Source organism: Microcaecilia unicolor, chromosome 1 (assembly GCF_901765095.1).
Source record: "Microcaecilia unicolor chromosome 1, aMicUni1.1, whole genome shotgun sequence".
In the NCBI taxonomy this organism is placed as follows: domain Eukaryota; kingdom Metazoa; phylum Chordata; class Amphibia; order Gymnophiona; family Siphonopidae; genus Microcaecilia; species Microcaecilia unicolor.
In genome coordinates this window covers 672,152,919-672,175,171 of record NC_044031.1, presented here as the reverse complement: position 1 = coordinate 672,175,171, position 22,253 = coordinate 672,152,919, and the positions used below count along the sequence as shown (strand labels likewise).

Sequence of the window (22,253 nt, the reverse complement as noted above, 5' to 3'; positions counted from 1 at the left end):
CAGTCTTTGTCTGTATGCAAGGCCGAGGCTTTAGAGATAGAAAGTCTGGTGTGCATATGAAAGTCAAGTTGTTGATGCTGGACAGTGCCATGTATTATATTCCCATATATCTTTGTTATATAGGAGCACACATATAGTGCTTCACAGTACTGATTTTGCTCCTACAAACTGTCCACCAGAAAAAGGGCATCAGTAAACTCTGGAGGAATCTGGGTTACATCCACTAGATTCCCAGTCACCTGAGACCATTGGGAAGCTAGGGTCCACTGGGCCTCTTTCAAATGGAGACATGCCATTGAAGCGACATGCACTTTTGAAACCATGCGGTCAATTAATCTCAACTTTTGCCAAGCTGTGACCTGCTTACTGCTTTAGACTTGCAAGGTGAGTGTTACCAAGGCCTCTGCTCTCACTTGGGGAAGAAAAACCTGCAATGTATCAAGCAAGACTCCTATGTACTCCAACAGCTAAACTGGAAGAAGGTGGGACTTGGGGTCGTTTATCACAAACCCTAGTAGCTCCAACACCCGAATAGTTAGGTGCACTGACTGCTGCTCCCTCCTGCTATGTGCTCTTGACCAGCCAGTCATCCAGAGAGGGAAACACATACTCTCAGTCTGGTGAACACCCTAGGAGCTGATGCAAGATCAAACAGCAGAATGCAATACTGGTAGTAGTGTTTCCCTATTCAGAATCTGAAAAACTTCCTGTGACTGGGAAGTATCAAAATGTGGGTATAGGCATCCTTTAAATCCACAGAGATTAATCTATTTCCTGAATCATAGGAACTTTTGACAAGGAATTTATTCAGGGCCCTTAGGTCTAGCACGGGACAAAATCCTCTTGGCTTTTTGGACACAAGGAAGTACCTGGAATAGAAGCCACTCCCTTCCTCTCATAGTGGAAAGGGTTCGACAACACTGGCCTGTAGAAGGGAAGAAAACTCCTCTACAAGTACCTGCTTGTGCTGAGAGCTATTGAACAATGCTCTCGGTGGGCAATTTGGTGGTTTTTGACACCAATGCAGAGTGCAACTGAGACAGACTATCTGAAGAACCCACTGGTCGGAGGTTACAAGGGCCATCTTTGATGGAAAAATATCAGCCTCCCCTACCAGTAGGCCATCTGAGATGGTTACTTGGACTGTGGCTATGCTCTCTTGGAGCCAGTCAAAAGTTTGTCCCTTGTTTTTACTGGGGAGCCAGACGGGACTTCTGTGGCACATTTTTATGGCTCGGTCGTAAAAAAAAAAAAGGACCAAGTCGGCCAAGTGTTCGTCAGGGACACCCTTCTTTTTTCCATTATCGGAGGTTGAACTGAAAACCCCAGAAAACTTAGTACATGAGTCAATTCTAACTATTCGAGAACTCTACTTGGTCTCCTACCCCGCCACCTCCATTACTCCTCATCATGTCTCTCTCCTTACTGTTTACTGTCTTTTCTCACTGGCTTATTGTCAAGTTGCAGTCTACAGTTGTGTATAAAAGCTTAGGAAGCCCTGATCAAACTGTATGTAACAATGAATCCTTAATTTGACAGAAGGAACCCAATCTCTACTGTATATGGTACAAAATTAAATATGGCATCTTTCTTCATGAAATATTTTTCATTTTTAGCAATGTTTTACAGTTGTGGTTGATAACTGGAAGTACTTATGTACTTAAGTACTTATGTGCTACCTTGGAGGAGGGAGGTCTCCTAGAAGGAGAGCATCACCCTGGTGAAGTAGGAAGTACTCCTGTAGCCAGGACCTGCCCACCAGGGGATGTACTATCCTCTCGCACCAAGGATATGTCTCCAAGTGCTGCCCGGGAGGGAAATGTTAGGACAGCTGTTGTAGTTGGTGATTTGATCATTAGGCATATAGATAGCTGGATGGCTGGTGGACGTGAGGATCGCCTGGTGACTTGCCTGCCTGGTGCGAAGGTGGCGGACCTCACACGTCACCTAGATAGGATTCTAGATAGTGCTGGGGAGGAGTCCGCTGTCTTGGTACATGTGGGTACCAATGACATAGGAAAATGTGGGAGAGAGGTTCTGGAAGCCAAATTTAGGCTGTTAGGTAGAAAGATCAAATCCAGATCCTCTAGGGTAGCATTTTCTGAAATGCTACCTGTTCCACGCGCAGGGCCCAAGAGACAGGCAGAGCTCCGGAGTTTCAATGCGTGGATGAGACGATGGTGCAGGGAGGAGGGTTTTAGATTTGTTAGGAACTGGGCAACATTCTGGGGAAGGGGGAGCCTATTCCGAAAGGATGGGCTCCACCTTAACCAGGGTGGGACCAGGCTGCTGGCATCGGCATTTAAAAAGGAGATAGAGCACCTTTTAAACTAGAAATGGGGGGGAAGGCCGACAGTCGCTCAAAAGCGCATGGTTCGGGAAAAGGTATCTTGCAAAGATACCTCACAAACAGGGAAGATAGGGTTTCTGGATAGTGAGGTTGCACAACAGACTGTGGTAGGCCAGGTGCCCTTAAATACAACTAAAGATCAGACTAAAGATGGCAAATCAATAGTGTCAGGTACTAAGCATCATGCAAATAGGAACAACAAACATACTCTGAAATGTCTATATGCAAATGCTAGGAGTCTAAGATATAAGATGGGAGAGTTGGAATATATTGTACTAAATGAAAAATTGGATATAATAGGCATTACTGAGACCTGATGGAAGGAGGATAACCAGTGGGACACTGTCATACCGGGGTACAAAGTATATCATAGTGATAGGGTGGACCGGACTGGTGGAGGGGTAGCATTGTATATTAACGAGAGCCTTGACTCAGATAGATTACAAATTCAGCAGGACACAAGTCACACCTTTGAATCATTGTGGGTTGAAATTCCATGTATAAAAGGGAAAAAAACGGTGATAGGAGTGTACTACCGTCCGCCTCGCCAGGATGAGCAGGTAGACGCAGAAATGATAAAAGAAATCAGAGACGCGAACAAAATGGGCAATGTGATAATAATGGGCGACTTCAATTATCCAAATATAGACTGGGTAAATGTAACATTGGGATACGCTACAGAGGTACAATTCCTTGATGAAATCAAGGACAGCTTTATGGAGCAGCTGGTGCAGGAGCCGACGAAAGAAGGAAAAATTCTAGACTTGGTCCTTAGTGGAGCGCATCATCTGGTGAGGGACGTTATGGTACTGGGGCCGCTTGATAACAGTGATCATAATATGCAGTTTTGATATCGACCTTGAAGTAACTGTACACAGAAAGTCAAATACATTAGCGTTTAACTTTAAAAAAGGAGACTATGACAAAATTAGAAGAACGGTAAAAAAAAAAACTTAAGGGGGCAACTGAGAGAGTAAAAACTGTCCAACAGGCATGGATGCTGTTCAAAAATACCATCCTGGAGGCCCAGGCCATACATATTCCGCGAATTCGAAAAGAAAGACGGAAGTTCAAAAGACAGCCGGCCTGGTTGAAAAGTGAGGTGAAGGAAGTTATTAGGGCTAAAAGAAACGCCTTCAGAAAATGGAAGAAGGAACCGTCTGAAAATAACAAGAAGCAGCATAAGGAGTGTCAATGCAAATGCAAGGCGCAGATAAAGAAGGCCAAGAGGGATTACGAAAAAAAGAGGCAAAAAAACATAGTAAAAAAATTTTTCGGTATATTAAAATCAGGAAGCCAGCAAAACAATCGGTTGGGCCGCTGGATGACCGAGGGGTAAAAGGGGCGATCAAGGAAGACAAAGACATAGCGGAGAGACTGAATGAATTCTTTGCTTCGGTCTTCACCGAGGAAGATTTGGGTGGGATACTGGTGTCGGAAATGGTATTTCAAGAAGATGAGTCAGAGAAACTTACTGACTTCACGGTAAACCTGGAGGACGTAATGGGGCAGTTCAGCAAAATGAAGAGTAGCAAATCTCCTGGACCGGATGGTATTCATCCTAGAGTACTAATAGAACTGAAAAATGAGCTTGCGGAGCTACTGCTAGTGATATGCAACTTATCCTTAAAATCAAGAGTGGTACCGGAAGATTGGAGGGTGGCCAATGTAACACCGATTTTTTAAAAAGGCTCCAGGGGAGATCCAGGAAATTATAGACCCCGTGAGTCTGACGTTAGTGCCGGGGAAAATGGTAGAGGCTATTATTAAAAACAAAATTACAGAGCACATCCGAGGACATGGATTACTGAGACCGAGTCAGCATGGCTTTTGTGTGGGGAAATCTTGCCTGACCAATTTACTTCAATTCTTTGAAGGAGTAAACAAACATGTGGACAAAGGGGAATCGGTTGATATTGTGTATCTGGATTTCCAAAAGGCGTTTGACAAGGTACCTCATGAAAGGCTACAGAGGAAATTGGAGGGTCATGGAATAGGAGGAAATGTCCTATTGTGGATTAAAAACTGGTTGAAGGATAGGAAACAGAAAGTGGGGTTAAATGGGCAGTATTCACAATGGAGAAGGGTAGTTAGTGGGGTTCCTCAGGGGTCTGTGCTAGGATCGCTGCTTTTTAATATATTTATAAATGATTTAGAGATGGGAGTAACTAGCGAGGTAATTAAATTTGCTAATGACACAAAGTTATTCAAAGTTGTTAAATCGCGACAGGATTGTGAAAAATTACAAGAGGACCTTACAAGACTGGGAGACTGGGTGACTAAATGGCAGATGACGTTTAATGTGAGCAAGTGCAAGGTGATGCATGTGGGAAAAAAGAACCCGAATTATAGCTACGTCATGCAAGGTTCCACGTTAGGAGTTACGGACCAAGAAAGGGATCTGGGTGTCGTCGTCGATAATACACTGAAACCTTCTGCTCAGTGTGCTGCTGCGGCTAGGAAAGCGAATAGAATGTTGGGTATTATTAGGAAAGGTATGGAAAACAGGTGTGAGGATGTTATAATGCCGTTGTATCGCTCCATGGTGCGACCGCACCTTGAGTATTGTGTTCAATTCTGGTCACCGCATCTCAAGAAAGATATAGTAGAATTGGAAAAGGTGCAGAGAAGGGCGACTAAAATGATAGCGGGGATGGGACAACTTCCCTATGAAGAAAGATTAAGGAGGCTAAGGCTATTCAGCTTGGAGAAGAGACGGCTGAGGGGAGACATGATAGAGGTATATAAAATAATGAGTGGAGTGGAACAGGTGGATGTGAAGCGTCTGTTCACGCTTTCCAAAAATACTAGGACTAGGGGGCATGCGATGAAACTACAGTGTAGTAAATTTAAAACAAATCGGAGAAACTTTTTCTTCACCCAACGTATAATTAAACTCTGGAATTCGTTGCCGGAGAAAGTGGTGAAGGCGGTTAGCTTAGCAGAGTTTTAAAAGGGGTTGGACGGTTTCCTAAAGGACAAGTCCATAAACCGCTACTAAATGGACTTGGGAAAAATCCACAATTCCAGGAACAACATGTATAGAATTTTGTACGTTTGGGAAGCTTGCCAGGTGCCCTTGGCCTGGATTGGCCGCTGTCGTGGACAGGATGCTGGGCTCGATGGACCCTTGGTCTTTTCCCAGTATGGCATTACTTATGTACTTATGTTTGTATAGCCTTCCCCTGCTTTGCAAGAATGAATGTTCACAAAGCTGCTCAAAGAAGTCCACAACACTTAAACACAGACAATCACATCCTAAGAGATTAGAAGGGTCAGAATATTTGTTCAACTGACTAACTGAAGGCCTAACATATTAAATTTGGGGGATATTAATTGTAAAAATGTAAAGAAACAACTAGAATGGTGTCCAATCTTTTACACCTGCTATATTTTTATTCCCCCCCCCCCCCCCCCCCCCCCCCCAATACATTACAAACAATTAGCTATCCCAGTTCAGGAATAAAGGCTCTCAACTTTACTCTAAAAAAATGTTTTGTTATATACTTCATATAGAATATAAATAAAAAGTTAGGAGACTTTCATACACTGATATAAAATCAATAAGCATGATATATATTTTTACACATGGATAAATTACAATGAATTATGCAAGAGCAATGACAGGGAGATAAACGATCTAGCTTCTATACAGGGAGCATTTATATAGTAAGATGCAAAACAGTTTCCAGGGGAATTTGAATCACCAGTTATGTTACATTTGTTCAAAAAGGGAAAAAATTAGTCCCTGTTCATGCATACTGAAGTGCATGCGTGTCTATAATGTATACACATACACACACAATACACTGTGTGCATCCATATGCTGTCTATCTGAAAGGTGGAAGTGTAGCATACTCTGACGCAGCTTCAACCAATACAAGACAAGAAGCACTACATGACTACCTATAAATGCAGCAACAACAGTTTACAGTTTATTTAGATTTGATATACCACTAGTGGTTAGGGTGGTGGACTCTGGTCCTGAGGAACTGAGTTTGATTCCCACTTCAGGCACAGCTCCTTGTGACTCTGGGCAAGTCACTTAACCCTCCATTGCCCCAGGTACAAATAAGTACCTGTATATGTAAGCTGCATTGAGCCTGCCATGATTGGGAAAGCGCGGGGTACAAATGTAACTTAAATAAATAAATAATATACCCTATGTACAGCACACACAAACTCAGGACACCCAAATAACAAAAAAATATTTCAGTTTATGAACACAAGTGTTATGATCAAATAAAACATTCCTTAAGATTATTAAAACTTACCTAACCAGTCAGTTCAGAATCACACAGAAAATAAACATACAAATCCAAAAATCTGCAAAAGACATTACACGATGTGATACCTGCAAGTCATCCTTCTCCAGAGTAGCCCCCACACTCTGGAACGCATTGCCTGAAAGGCTCTGCTTAAAACAAGACTACCTCTACTTCAGGAAGCAAGTGAAAGCTTGGCTCTTCAACCAAGCCTTTAACAGAAGAAGTAACTAACTTGTTAGTCTCACTCACACACACACACACACACACACACACACACACACAAGGATTGACTTGGGCTGCACATACTGCAGCGGGACATATTTATCCACTCCTACCCTAGCTGAGATAATATTTAACCATCTCTGGCCTCATGTGCAACTTTCTTCAAATCAATCACCTTACTTTCTAATTCTTCCTACTTTCTTACTCATCTATATGTTACAACTTTGCCTTACCCTTCATTACCAATTATAATGTTCTAGTACATATTGTGTTGTTATTGCAAGTAGTATACCATCAATTATAAATCAATACTCTGATTTTCAAGTGCTAATCAAGCACTCACTACAGTTATTTATATTAGTTTAAAAAATAGCCTCAAAAGCCCAGGGTACCTTCGCATTAGGACACCAACTGTAGTGGCTAACATCATAGGCTCCTCCACCTTTCGGAAGGTGGAGGAGCCTATGATGTTAGGCGCTACAGTTGGTGTCCTAATGTGAAGGTACCCTGGGCTTTTGAGGCTATTTTTTAAACTAATATAAATAACTGTAGTGAGTGCTTGATTAGCAATTGTAGTGAGTGCTTGATTAGCAATTGAAAATCAGAGTATTGATTTATAATTGATAGTTTCTGATTTTAATACTCTGCACAGTTTTTTGATTTTTTTTAAGTAGTATACCATGCCATACTTTGTATTGTTGTTCGAATATTTTTACTGCTCTAATTGCCTCCTGCTCAAGTTTGATCTATTCTTACTGTACACCGCCTTGAGTGAATTCCTTCAAAAAGGCGGTAAATAAATCCTAATAAATAAATAAATCCAGTCTACTCTTAGCTTTTTCTGTGATTTCTGAAGATCATTTCTCTGACTTTAGATTCCATTTGAAACATCTGTGATAAAATCTGAATATGCTGCCACATTTAAAAAAAAAAAACCAAAACACAAAACCTACATTTAGTTTTTTACCATTTATGTTTGGTCCAGCAGAATGCAAATGGAGTAAACTGAATGAAATACTCAAAGAAAACTCAAAGAAAGGTTGAATGTACAGCATTCAGAATTCATAGCAAAGACGTTAATTATGTATTTGGGGTGCAGAAAATCCAAGGGAGCAACACATGAAAGCTGAGACACTAATGAGCACTGATCAGGAAAAATATCTAGAGGTGAAAAATGTTATAAAGAAAATGTTTTATGCTATGTGGAGGCTTAGAAGAATAAAACCTTTCTTCCCAAGACAGACATTCCGCAAACTAGTGCAATCACTGGTATTGAGTCATTTGGATTACTGCAATTCCTTATATGCGGGATGCAAAGCTCAAACCATTAAGAAATTCCAGACTGACTGCAGCCAGACTGATATTCGGAAAGGCGAAATACTATAGTGCTAAACCCCTTAGAGAAAAATTACACTGGCTTCCACTAAAGGATCGAGTTACATTCAAAATATGCACGTTAGTTCATAAAATTATTTATGGAGATGCCCCATCTTACATGTCAGACCTTATAGATCTACCAGAGAGAAACAACAAAAGTTCATCACATACTTTCTTAAACCTCCATTACCCCAATTGCAGAGGACTTAAATACAAATCAATACATACATCTAGCTTTTCATACATCTGTACACAACGATGGAATGAATTACCAACCACGCAACTTGATGACCTTCCGGAAACTACTGAAGACTTGTTCAAAAAAGCGTACAAAATGGATCCCTCATAACAATCTGACTCCTAAACTACACCAGACACAATTTTATATTGGAACTCTTTTATTTTGCCTATTTTATTTACACCCTAATTACTGATAATCATACCCTGTCCTGATATCATTATGTTATGTTGTTATCCATTTATCCTAATTACTGACAACTATACCTTGTCCTGATATCATTATATTATGTTGTTATCCACTTACCCACTTCTTAATCAACATAATTTTCGTATGAACCTTAATAGCAATAATTCTGAATTTTTCTCCGTTAATATGATTGCCATAATATTCCTATGCACCTTATCTGTTATATATACTCTGATTCTCTATTCCATCAATGTGATTGTAGTTGTATTATATCGTAAGCCACATTGAGGCTGCAAATAGGTGGGGAAATGTGGGATATAAATGCAGCAAAATAAATACATAAATCATGGACTATTATCTCAAGGTGTGGTTAAAGTGATGGCTGGAGCCAGAGGAATACCTCCCTCGCCTTGAAAGTGGTCCAGAGAGTATCTGCAACAAAAGCCATGAGAGATGGAGCCCAATTTTGCACAGAATGTGGAGATCGAAAATTGAGACATCCATGTCAGAATATATTCAATTCAAATGTTATTTTACAAAAGATTCTGCCAAAGCAGATAATTTTCTAAAATACCTGCATGTATTTTCTAACATGCACAGTGAGAGAAGCCTTTCTTGGCAAGATCCAAGCTGCTTCCAAGTAGAAGTGGTCATTTTGTTGTCCCATTTATAAACCTGCATATCTAAATGCTGTCAATTAAGTAGTGAAGCTGCAATTTTAATTTGGTTTCATTTTGGAGGCAATGAACAATGGGGAATTGAGGAGAATGACTCTCTTAATACCTAGTAAATGACAGCAGATAAAGACCTATACGGTCCATCCAGTCTGCCCAACAAGATAACTCATAGCATAAGGTAAGATGTGATACTTCAAATGTATACCTGATCTTGATTTGTCCTTGCCAATTTTAGAGCATAAACTGTACCCTCTACCCGGAACTGTTCTAAAACTTCTGAAGTTGTTTTCAAAGCCTCACTCCATACACGACCAGGGCACAGACCATAGAAGTCTGCACAATACTGGCTTTGCTTCCTAATTACTGGTGTTGTCATCTAATCACTACTAAGCTTCTATGGATCCATTCCTTCTAAACAGGATTCCTTTGTGATCCTCTTGTTGCGTTCTTCTGTATTTATTTATTTTAAATATTTATTCCCCACACTAATCTGAAATAGATTCAAGTTCAATGTGGCTTACAAACAATAAAGTGAATAAAACATAATAATATTTATTTTTTTCAGCCACTTGTTTGGAGAACCATATAGGCTTCCTGTTCCTCTTATTTTTGTTTACTTTCCTTGTATAAAGATCTGTTGCCATGTTTATAAGCAGCTTTCAGCTTGGACCACTGCACTTTCACTTCTCCTATGCTTACCAATGCTGTCAGCTCCTTCTTCAAGCATTCCCCCATTTTACCAAAATTAGCACAACTGAAATCCAGTACTTTGAGGTTTATGTGTCTGCACTCCGCTTTTGCTCTTAGTTATAGCAAACCATATTGTGTGATGACCAGTACTGCCTAGGTGGGCACCCACCCATACTTTCTCCATTTGTGAGCACTAGATCCATCACCTCTTCCCTCATGAGTTCCGTCACCATTTTGTCTGAACAAAACACTTTTGACAGGCATCCGTATTCTCTCTGCTTCTTTCTGATTCTACCAATAGGACGTTGCAATCCACATCAGACAAGTTGACGTCTCCTAGCAACAGCGCCTCCCTTTTCATTCCAAGTTTATTGATATCTTCTATCAGATCCTTGTCTGGCTTCACCATTTGTGCCGGAGGTCTGTAGATAACACCCATGTGGATACAGGTTCCATCTTCTCTTTCCAGGACAATCCATATAGCTTCTTCCTTTCCCCAGGTTCCCTGCATTTCAGCCACCCTGATATTATTTTTCACATACAAAACCGATCATGTAAAGCCCTGGCCAAAAGGGGCACTTTTTAAGAATCTGTGCATGCCTTTAAGCTGGTGTAAATTCACATGGGGACATTTTTTTTCTCACACATGTATTCCTTTTGTAAAATGGGAAATACATTAAAATTTTTTGTCCTGCCCCCATGAAATATCTGTATGATGTGGCTTTCCAAGTGTAAACAGCTGCTTTCTGAAACTGTCATTTATACATGCAATCTTTAGTGTTTCTAAAATAAAGGCCTTGAGTCAAGGGGAGTTATCAATGAGGGCTACACCATTAATACGTGTTATTTTACTGTTAACCCCAGTTATTAGTAATTAGCTTGAGTTAGTGGTAAAAAAAAATAGCATGTCTCAACAGTAGCCCAAATTCATAACTATTCCCCTGAGTGATCTAAATATGTACACCCTAGAAGTAAGGAGGAATATGAAAGAGAGATTTAAATACCTCAAAATGTATAAACCAGCCTCAAGCGTTTTTCAGGAGAAAGAAGTTCTAGAATAAAGAGACCACTGCACGGCTCCAGCATGATAGCTTTAAGAATACCTGAAAATACTTCTTCACAGAAAGGTAGCAGCTATATGGAATGGAATCCCAGTGAAGATAATGCCAGGAGAATGGGAGGTGAGATAAGGTGTTGGATGTCAAATGGTGGGAGTAAATAGAAGGAGAATGGTTTTAAAGAAAGATCCTTTGTGGCAAAAAGAATAGTAACGAATCACTGATGAAACCTGCAGAGATTTCCTGGTAAATGTATAGTAACTTGTGATGCATGTATCTTTCTTGAACCTTCACAATTTCAGAGTTTCATAAATAAGAACAGGTCTATCTCTACGAGGGGAAGGGGGTAATCAGGGATATCATGAGTGGTACAACTGATATCTGTTTTGTCTTCAGACAGGAAGCTGTGGCGTACTCCATTAAGTTTTGGGGAGGGCTAGGTATTTACAGTTTTATGGTAGATTCTCCTTTATTTTTACTCCCATTTACCTATTCGTTGATCTCTCCTCTTATTTCAGTTCTATTATGGAGCATACTGATAGCAATTATGATGATGATCATTTGACTTTAAAGTTTATTTTGGCTATATGATTACCATGTATGCTCCCACTGCTATTCAAATTGTTTGATTTGCTGTAAATTTAAAAAAATCTTTATAAATATTAAAAAAAGAAAAAAGAAAAATTACCTTCCATCAGCTGTGAAGGAAAAAAAACTAAATGTGCTTACATTACTTGCAATTAAGAACAACTTTACAACCTCCTTGGATTTTGATGTCATTGAGTTTGCCAGAGAAAAGAAAGAAGAAAGCTGATTTAAAGTTTCATACAAATATTTCTATGCCAACAGTTTTCAATTATAATTTAATATATATATCAGACCTACTTCCTCAATAATACTGTTGAGGTGATATTCGAAGGGTTGTGGCGGTTTAAAATGTACTGTATGGGTGGCATGCTTAGGTTTTGTTATATCAGTTAGTATGGTATTGTATCATTGTACAATACTGTGTATTTAACTCACTTCAGGTGTTCTAGTGAGGTTTGAAATCAAGCAGAATTATGGAAAGAAATATGAACCAGTAAGGGGAGGAGGGAGAGAGTGCCCAGTGCCCTTGTTTGCCAAGGCCCACCGAAGGGTTGATCCTACCCTTCCTAGCCAGATACATTTTTTTTGCCTATCCCAAACCCTCCTTAACCCAGCCTATAAACATACAGATAACATCTAGCCACTTAACAACCCAATTTTTTCCACTTAGTTTATAATCAACAGAAAATCCAACTAGGTTTTCATTGGCTGCTGATGAACACAATTTTTTTTTTTAAATATCAGCCCATAAATGATTAAAATAAAATGTTGATAGCATTTACTTAGAAAAGAAGAAACTACTCACACAACATGTTTAACCACGAACATTAAGAGGATGTTATGGAACATAAAAGTCATCAGCATCACTGTCAGATAAACCTTTTAGTAAGATTTGCTTTTGTATTTCATTGTATATGAAAATATAAAATCTCAGACTTTCAGCTCTGAACTTTAGGGACTTTTTGTAAGCAGGCTACAAGTCAGCTAGTGGAAGTACTACTACTACTATTTAACATTTCGATAGCGCTACAAGGCATACGCAACACTGTACACCATACACAAAAAGACAGTCCCTGCTCAAAGAGCTTACAATCTAGATAAGACAGGTAAACAGACAGAACAATTAAGGGTAAGGGAATAAATAGGTGAGGATAAAGGACAGGGACAGGGCAAGTGAGTAGAGGTTAAGAGTCAAAAGCAGTGGTAAAGAGGTGGGCTTTAAGTTTGGACTTGAAAACGGCCAAAGACGGGGCTAGACGCTCAGGCTCTGGAAGTCTATTCCAGGCGTGAGGTGCAGCAAGACAAAAGGAACTGAGTCTAGAATTAGCAGTAGAAGAGAAGGGGACGGATAAGAGAGATTTATCTACAGAATGGAGTACCCAAGAGGGGGCGTAGGGAGAGACGAGAGTGGAGAGGTACTGGGAAGCAGCAGAGTGAATAGCCAAGGGAAGAAGTGTAGATGGAGAACAGGAAAGGACCGAGAACAGAACCCTGAGGTACACCGATTGGTAGAGGGATAGAAGTGAAAGAAGATCCACCAGGAAGTAAATGTTGACCACCTGTTATCCTGAAATAAAGAATTTGTGATATACAAGTGTACTCTTGAATGCAATCAAAATAAAATATATTACAATTCATAATTAATTTAATGTGTCTTACGGTTAAGAATATATTCTTTATTATTTATTAGCCTTGTGGATACTATGATTTAGAACTGATGTTTATTCCTTCCTGAAACAAGGATCATGGGTTACATTTATGAAGGGCATTTCTGTTTTGTATCTGCAAAAAACATTTGATAGATCAGACTCCATGATATGAATTAAAAGAAGAGAGAAAGAGTGTCTTTCACTTACTGGTGCTACGATTTTCCCAGTCTGGCCAATCTGCATATCATTGGGAACAAAGCCGGCATCAACAGCAGCACGAGAAGCACCAACTACACAAGAGGGAAAAGATTTTCTGTCAATCACTTTTCCATCTTCTTTGCAGAATAGTTTACTGTAATGCGAACAAAGCAACGTAGAGCTCAGAACTAGTATAAACTTCCAAACATAGGGTGTCTTTAACTAAGGCGCGCTCACATTTTTAGCATACGCGCCGAACATTAGAGACACCCATAGGAATACATTGGTGTCTCTAATGTTTAGCGTGCCCACGATTTTAGCGCACGCCAAAACATAAGCGTGCCTTAGTAAAAGAACCTCTTAATGGCCTCCCAAGGATAGCAGTCTCCTCAGTACTGGACCCTACCCCCTCCAGTTAGTTCCATAGCTCAAGGAGTACAACAACCACCAGGAGGTGGGAGAAAGTATGTGCCCAGTTAATCCTGCAATCTATAAAAAGCACCTGTTACAGATTTACAAAAAACAAACTTTGTTTGAGACTCTACAATAAAGACTATTTTGGACTGTTTACTGATCTGCTTTATTTCCACATTGAAGTTTGTAGATCAATTGCCTTGTTGCTTTTTGGGACCAGCAGTCAAATCCAGTCCATGTGCCACCACCTACGCGGCCAATCCGGGGCTGCAAGAATTATTTAACCCTGGTGTGATGTGATCCTTTTAAAATGGCAGCCCACCAAGGGCCAAGGAGGGAAGACGATAAGTAGTAGTAGTAGTAGATGTGACTCGGGCCAGGGCTGCAGTACAGCATCAATCCCCATTGAGCCCAGTTCTTTCCGAAAGCTGAAGAACTTAGGCATTTTGGCATGCTTTCTTGTTTCTAGCAAGTCCAGAAGTGGAGAACCCCATCGATTGACTATCAGCTGAAACCCCTAGCTGGATAGTTCCCATTCTCCTGGGTCCAAGGAGTGCCTGATGAAAAAGGTTGCCTCCACATTCAAGGACCCCAAAATGTGAGTTGCCAAACGGCAGAGAAAAGTTTTCTCCGCCTACACTGCCATCGGAGAACTGCAGTCCTGCTTATAGAGCTGCACAGGAATGGGGATTGTAGGAGTACCACGGAACCCACAGGATTCCTGCGGGTATGGAAGAAGTCATCACAGGATTCCTACAGGGTTGGAAGAATTATCAAGGGATTCCCATGGGAGTGTAGTCAAAATCTCTGCTGACTCCAGAATGAGGCTTGGAATGAACTGACAGAGGCAACTGGAGCACCAGAATGAAGCTTGGAACACATGGAGCCAGGAAATTGAAGTGTCAGAATGAGGAATGCCCAGAGAGGCAGCCAGAACACCAGACTGAGGCTTGGAACACTCATTGATTGAACAGTAAAACCATTTTTAAAAAACCACGGGAGGCTGTTCAGGTTGGGAGGAAACAGTGGGTTGCAAGCAAGTAAATAATAGCATTGACTCCTGCAGATATGGGTGGGAATGGGTACGATTTCTGTCCCCGTGCATCTCGCCTTACTTGTTGGAGAAAACTCAGATCATGGCCCCAGTCAGAAAGGGAGCAAAGTCACGTAAGGCATTCTGCATTGCCCTGAGCTCCAAGCAATTTATCAATTACAGAGACGCCTGTTCTATCCAGGTTCCCTGTGCCAGATGGAACTTGGAATGAGCTCCCCAACCTGACTTGCTGGCACCTGTTGTCGCCACCTCCTATGGTGTTGTCAGAAAGGTAGGTCCAACAGTCGAATTCTTGGGTGACAATCACCACTGCATATTCTGTGACACCAGACACCAGTGGCTGAGAAAAGATTCCTGTAATGACCACACACGAGCCCTTGCCCATGGCACCACTTCCATCGCTGCCACCACTGACCCTAGAACCTGAACACAGTCCTAGACCTTGTGCTTGCCTTGACCGAGGAGAAGACAAACCAGCTTCAACCTCCTGCACTTTGATTCCCTGGCACAGAAGGAAGGCTGCCACAATCTTGGTAAACATCCTTGGAGCAAAGGCGAGACCGAAGCACAAAGCCCTAATGGAAATGATGGCCTAGCACCGCCAAACATAGAAGCCTTTGATATAGCAGCCATATGAGTATATGCAAGTATGCTTCCTTGAGATTGAGGGTGGTGAGAAATTCTCCCGTTGAACTCAGGCTACAACTGCTCTTTGTGTCTCCATGCGAAAACAGAACACTTGGAGGCAACGGTTTAGACCTTTGAGATCTATGACCGGATGAAAGATGCCTTCCTTCTTTGGGACAATGAAGTAGACCAAGTATCTGCCCTGTCTCTGTTCGGCATGGAGAACTACAACAATGGCCCGGAGCGCCAGCAAGGAATCTACAGTGGCCTGAACCTCAACTGCCTTGGTTCCCTTTCAACAAGGAGACTGCAAGGAGAGAGGAGCAACCCGGCAGGAGAACTCCAACTTATAACCTTGTGTAAGAATATCCAGAACCCACTGGTCTGATGTGATTTTGGCCCACTCCTCCCGAAGCTCCTGAAGACATCCTTGTCAGCATTACCTTATGCTGTACAAAACCCTAAGAGTTAGCCTAACAGAGGTTTCAGGGCCTACTTGGTATCAGCCTAACACCTCTGGGAGAGCAGCTCTGACATTCCCTCCTCCTCTCATAATCTGAACCCTGGGAATGTCAGTGAAAGAAGGATGTCTACTAACACCTGTGCTTCCGAGCAATAAAACAGACCAGAATCTGCACAGGAAAACAATAAAAATATGCCACTGTGCAAGTTCACAAGAATTCACACTTCCTTGGTGAATCAGGAGACGTAGAATCAAAGCAAACCAAATTATATTATAGGCCGGTGAGTGGGAAATGAATTCAGTATTTAAACCCTCAGAGAGGGACAAAGAGAGAAGCTTACATTCACAAACACACACACACACACCCTCCCACCTGCATCCATTCCATATTCACATGGACTCTCATTTACTTAAAAGCATCAGGTAGACCCTGAGACACACCGAAGCACTGCTGTATTCTCTTTCTACCCTAAGCATTCTTCCCGTCGGAGGAGAAGAGTGGACCAACCTTGCATCACTGCGAAGCTCTGGAGTACTGGGCACTCTAGCTGACAGAGGAGGACTTCCTGACAGCAAAAAAGGAAGATTGGCATGCCTGAAAGTAGGACTTCTGACCATATTACTGACGACCAGGCTGGTACAGTCTAATGTCTCAAAATCAAGAGCCCCCTGAAGATGGATGACCACAGGCTTTTTGCTTATTCTCTGGCAACTGCTGTAGCTTAGTTTCCCCCCAGTTCTTTCACCAAGTTACTGAGATCTTCGCCAAATAGCTACTTGCTCCAAAAGGGCAGATTAACTAGCTATGACTTTTACACTGCATCTATTTGCCCAGTGCTACAACCAGAGTTGCCAACATGTTGTGACAGCTAAAGACATACTGCAGGTCATAACTTGTCAAATAGCATCTGCCAAGTAGGCCACCCCCACTTCCAGCTGGGCATTATGGCACCTGTCTTGTGTGGCCGACTGCTGATGCCACTTTAGGCATGCTCTTGCCACGAAAGTGCTGCACACTGACGCTTAAACATCAAAAGAGGTCACTTCAAAAGCTTATTTCAGCGAGTCTTCTAGTTTCCTATCCTGTAGATCTTTTAGGGCAACGCTCCCTTCCACTGGAAAAAATGGTCTTCTTAGTCAATGCTGTAACCAGGGAGGAAGCTGCAATTTATCTCCTCCAGAACTAATGGGTACAGACAAGCCATGGATCTTCTCACTCTTGGCCCCATGTCCAGTGAGACACATTCTGCTGTAAATCAGGTCCTGAATGCCTGGATGCATCGGGAAGGCCTTTGAAGGACCTCTAAGCCCTCTCATGATCAACAAAGATGGAATTCTTGATGCTGAAGCAGAAGGCTCCTCAATAGAAAGCAGTGTCAGTGCCTCAGAAATAAGGCTCCTCTTTATGAAACAATCTCACTACTTTCAGATCATCCCCCTCCTCCCTTAGGAAGGATCTCTCCCTCCTCTAACAGCTCCTTTAACGATGGTTCCTCTGAATAGACTAAGGCCACATCAGATAAAGAGGGAGAAGCAGAGATAGCCTCTTTTGCCCACTCCAGGAGGCCTAAACAAGATCTCTTAGGAGCCGGAGAGACAGCAAGGCAAGAAACGGAAGCATCCTGCAGCAACTCTGACTGTCCCTGCTTCAGTAAATAGGCCTGGTGTAAGAACAATATAAACTCCAGAAAAAAACAAAGATCCCAATGCAGCTGAATGCTCTGTCAGGCCCATAGGCTATAGAACAGCAGCTGTGCTCCATGTGTGATCAGACAGAGGCTGCTCCTCACTGCTAGTCAGCCCCAACAGAAAGGTATTGATCTAGATGACAATCAGGTGACCATGTCCGATACCAACAAGCAAAAAGGTTCTCTTTTACTGTGCTAGTATGCAGCATGAATTTGGAACTTTGATTTCAAAATGCATATAAATTCAAGGTATTTACATAATGGGAAATCAGAACCTCATAACAGACAAGTTCATCAGAATTCTTCAGCTCTATGAGTGGTCTCTAAACACTCAAATAAGGGCATTTTTCAAGTCTGGAGCACAACTCAAATTGACCTGTTTGCCAGCAACTAAATTGCAAAGCTTTCCCTCGATTGTTCGGCACACCTGGCTGTCTCCAGGTTGTGAGACTGGATTTGGAATCTCCTTTACATTTATATACCTATCCATCACACTGACAGTAGAGAGTGCAGACGAGCTGTGAGGCAATGAAGAAAGATATTCTCTATTGCTGCAATTGAAGCCATTTCATTACGATTTTTACAATACACAGTAACATTGCAAGATTTTCATAAGAGAATTCTTGAGAAAAGTGACGACAGTAATTACATCCTGAAGATTCCCTTTCACCTGTGTCCACTGATCCTACCTCAGATCTACTATGTTCTCCTGGGGGGCTCAATGAGAAACTTGCTTGGATGTCGCTTGTTTAAATTTAACTGGCTGAGACTCTTTTTTATATGATGTCAGACGCTGCCACCATTTTGTAACAGCTATACTGATGTAGAATTGAAAAGTGCCAGGAAGTGTTTAGGAAAATAGTATGTTTTGAGGACGATTTCATACCCATCTTACAATTTTTTTGTGATGAAGCTGATTTTATTTCTCCATTTGCAGTTCATGCTTCCTTGATGCAGCTTGAAGCGAAACATCGTGCTATGTCAGAGGCTCTTTCGGGCTTAACCTGCTTCACACTGACTAAAGCTAAGCCTTTATAATTTTATATTTGTTGAAAAAGAAAAATTGACATAATTTCATTACAGGAAGAGGAATTTGAAGAAATTTATATTCGATAAATATTTATATAAAAATTGGACCAATGAGGAATGGAGGCATAACCTTTCTTATGCTACTATTGTAAGCCGCTCAGGTTTGAAGTTTGTGCTTACTTCTGATGGTTCATTAATAATTGTGTTCAGAGTTATCATATGCCTGTATTCAAATTGAAAAGTTACACATCCCAATGGTTAAAAAAAACCTCTTGAAACTCTATGGTATGTGAAATTCAAACATCTTTATTCACTTTTAGAAGATATCAGGACCTACGTCAACATGGCCACATTTCGCCATAGCTGTGTCAGGACATTGGCCTTAAAATACATAACCAATTCAATATATAATTACGCATTTCAAAAAACCTCACATTCTAAAAATATAAATATACACACATACCTGGTATAAAACGCCAACATTTCACAGCGTCATATATCATTCACAAGATGGCGACTAAACACCATCCACTTTTATACATGCCCGCCCAAACCAGAAGTAAGAATCAGCATTAACAGGAACGACATCACAAAAGGGATGGCCAATCAAGTTTCAAATGTAAACCTCTCAGTTAAACAGTATTGAAAGTAAAAATCCATTTTTGTTCCTTATTGTTCAACAATTTCTGAATTTCACCATCCTCTATACCCATTTGTATTTTCTCCACAACTCGCCATCGCAACTCATACATCCCATGATTCTTCTCAATCCAAAGCGTGTAAGCGCCGGCATGAGATTCTGGATTTATGTTCAGTTAAGCATTCAAACTGAGGCATGCAATGGGAGTTACATTGAAAGTGGAGGCCATATGGCCTAACACAACCTCAACATCTGCTGAGATACCTACTGACTCTGTCACTTCCCTCAGCCACCGAGGTGAGAGCCTCTACTCTCTGCTGAGGGAGGAATGCACTCACCTCAGTTGTCACTAGCAGAGCTCCAATGAACTCCAATTGCTGGGATGGGTTGAGGTGAGGTTTGGGAGAAATCATGAAAAATTCTAATAGCTCCAACAACCAAATGGTTCTATGCATAGATTCTCTTGTGCTTTCCTCTGATGTGCTCTTGACCTGCCAATCATCCAAATAGGGAAACACGTGCACCCCCAGTCTGCGTTGAGATGTTGTGACTACTGCTAAGCATTTAGTAAATACCCTGGATGTTGACATGAGGCTGAATGACAGCATGCAGTACTGGTAGTGGCATTTTTCTACTTGAAATCTGATAATTCCTGTAACTGGGATGTATCTGTACATGGGTACAGACATCCTTAAATCCAGAGAATATAGCTAATTTCCTTTCTGAATCATGAGAAGCAGGGTCCCTACAGAAACCATCCTGAACTTTTTCCAGATGCTTGTTCAGGACCCTTAAGTCTAGGATAAGGTGACAGCCCCTCGTTTTTGTGGTCATCAGGAAGTACTTGGGGCAAAAATCCCTTCCCTTTTTCCCCAGGTAGAGCGTGTTTGATCACATTGGCCTGCAACAGGGAACAGAGTTTCTTTGTAAGAAATTCCTAATGCAGAGAGCTTCATTTTGATGGACAAGTGAGCAATTTGGAGGTAATCATTCCAACTGAAGTGTTTAACCTGTCCAGACTATTTTGAGAACCCACCAATCTGAGGTTACAAGAGGCCACCTCCCTCCTACCAGAAAGTGGTCCAGAAAGGTTAGCAGAATTGCAGCTATGCTTTCCTGGAGGCAGACAAAATCTCAACCTTTGTTTTGATGGGGGAGGCAGCTGGGACTTTTGGGCCCTCTGCTACTGTGGGTAGGAGCGAGATCTCCGATTTATCTGGGAAGATGTCACATAATCAAGATTCCTCCTTATCCTCCTCATTTGAGCCACGCCTCATAACACAAGGTGAACTGAATGACCTTGTCAGACATCTGGAACTACCTAAGAGTAAGGCACATCCATCACTCTTTCTTTCCTTAAAGAAATACTTCCTTAGATTTCTTCTCAGTCTACTCCCTTTCACTCTCATCCTATAACTCAATATTCCAGAGCTTCCTTTCAGTTGAAAGAAGCCTACTTCCTGTGGATTTATACCAGAGGAAGTGGCAGAGATGAGGATGGTATCTCAGTTCAAGAAAGCATAGGATAAGTATGGAGTATCTCAGAGAGAAATTACTGTAGAGCTTAGTAGCTGGTGTGGATGGACAACTGGATAGGCCATATGATCTTTATCTTCCATCATTTTCTGTTTCTATGGTAAGATGGGTTCCACATATTTGCTCTTGTAAGCTTTGTGCATGCGGAGGGGGAGAAGGGGCACAGACTGGTAGACAAACCTTGAAGTTTTTAGAGAAATGTATGCATATATTGCACATGCACAACTGATGAGCCATAACTCTTTCTGATGAGATGGTTCCTTGGAACATTTTCTTGTTTAAGTGGTCTAGTAATCTGAAATCTTTTTCAGGAGATGAGATGAAAGGAATGTAATAGAGAACAAAATTTAAAGTAGTTTTTACTGCAGGAGCAGGTCTGCTGCAGATGTTGGGTGTTGAGGGCTAGAGGAACCCATAGGAAGGGAGGAGGGAGAGATTTTGGACAGGGGAAGCAAGACAGAGAGAAATGAGTCCAGATCAGGGGGGGGAAAGAGAGAGATGCCAGATGACAGGGGTGAGGAGATCCTGACCCAGAATGGGGGGTGCAGGAGGAAGGGAAGAGAGAAGGAAAAGGACACAGGTGCTGAACATGGGAGAAGGACAGGGATAGGAGAGGGCAGATGCAGAATGTGAGGGAAGATAATGATAGGGACACAGAGGGAAGATGCTGGACAGGACAGACAGAGAGGACAGAAAAAATGTCAAATGGACAGTATACTCTGCAAAAACAGGAATTAAAAACAGAGAAAAGAAGAAGATATATTCAAAATGAATGGAAAAATAAACCGTAATTTTAGTTTGTCGTAACATCAGACAGATCTTTATAACATTTTGCCGATGTGTGTTGAGGTGGTTTTCTTTGTAGCAAACTTGTATCTGATCAGGTTTAAATTTGTTGACACAGTCTCTCAAGGGATTTTTAAATACAACTAAATTGTTTCCATAGATGTGTATGTAATTTAGTGCTGGTAAGTGCTTGAAATAATTGAGTTTGAAATATGTTAAACATGTCACCCTGTACTGCTATGGATTTACAGTCTGCTTCACCGACACAGACTACTCAATAATTACTGTGGATTCTTTTGGATTCGTATTAGGTAAATGAGACCTTTATTAGAGGTTCTAAAATCTACAATGATTAAAATATATACAATGATTAAGACATATACAATGAATAGCTATTCAACTAAAAAGAAACAATACCTATCTATAAACCATTACATCACTGATCTCTACATCTAAGCAATGCTAAGAGTTCCTAGACCAGGAAAAGAAGCAATAAAACAATCATCACTGGT

The 22,253-nt window shown here is 41.3% G+C and overlaps 1 protein-coding gene across 1 annotated transcript in view; it reads right to left on the bottom strand.

Moving 5' to 3' along the window:
- Positions 1-22,253, bottom strand: part of ETFA (electron transfer flavoprotein subunit alpha) — a 122,723-nt gene that overhangs the window by 50,307 nt on the left and 50,163 nt on the right. The window contains exon 9 of the mRNA XM_030187341.1: positions 13,514-13,596. Coding sequence (XP_030043201.1) covers positions 13,514-13,596 — 83 coding nt within the window. The remainder of the gene's footprint in view (positions 1-13,513; positions 13,597-22,253) is intronic.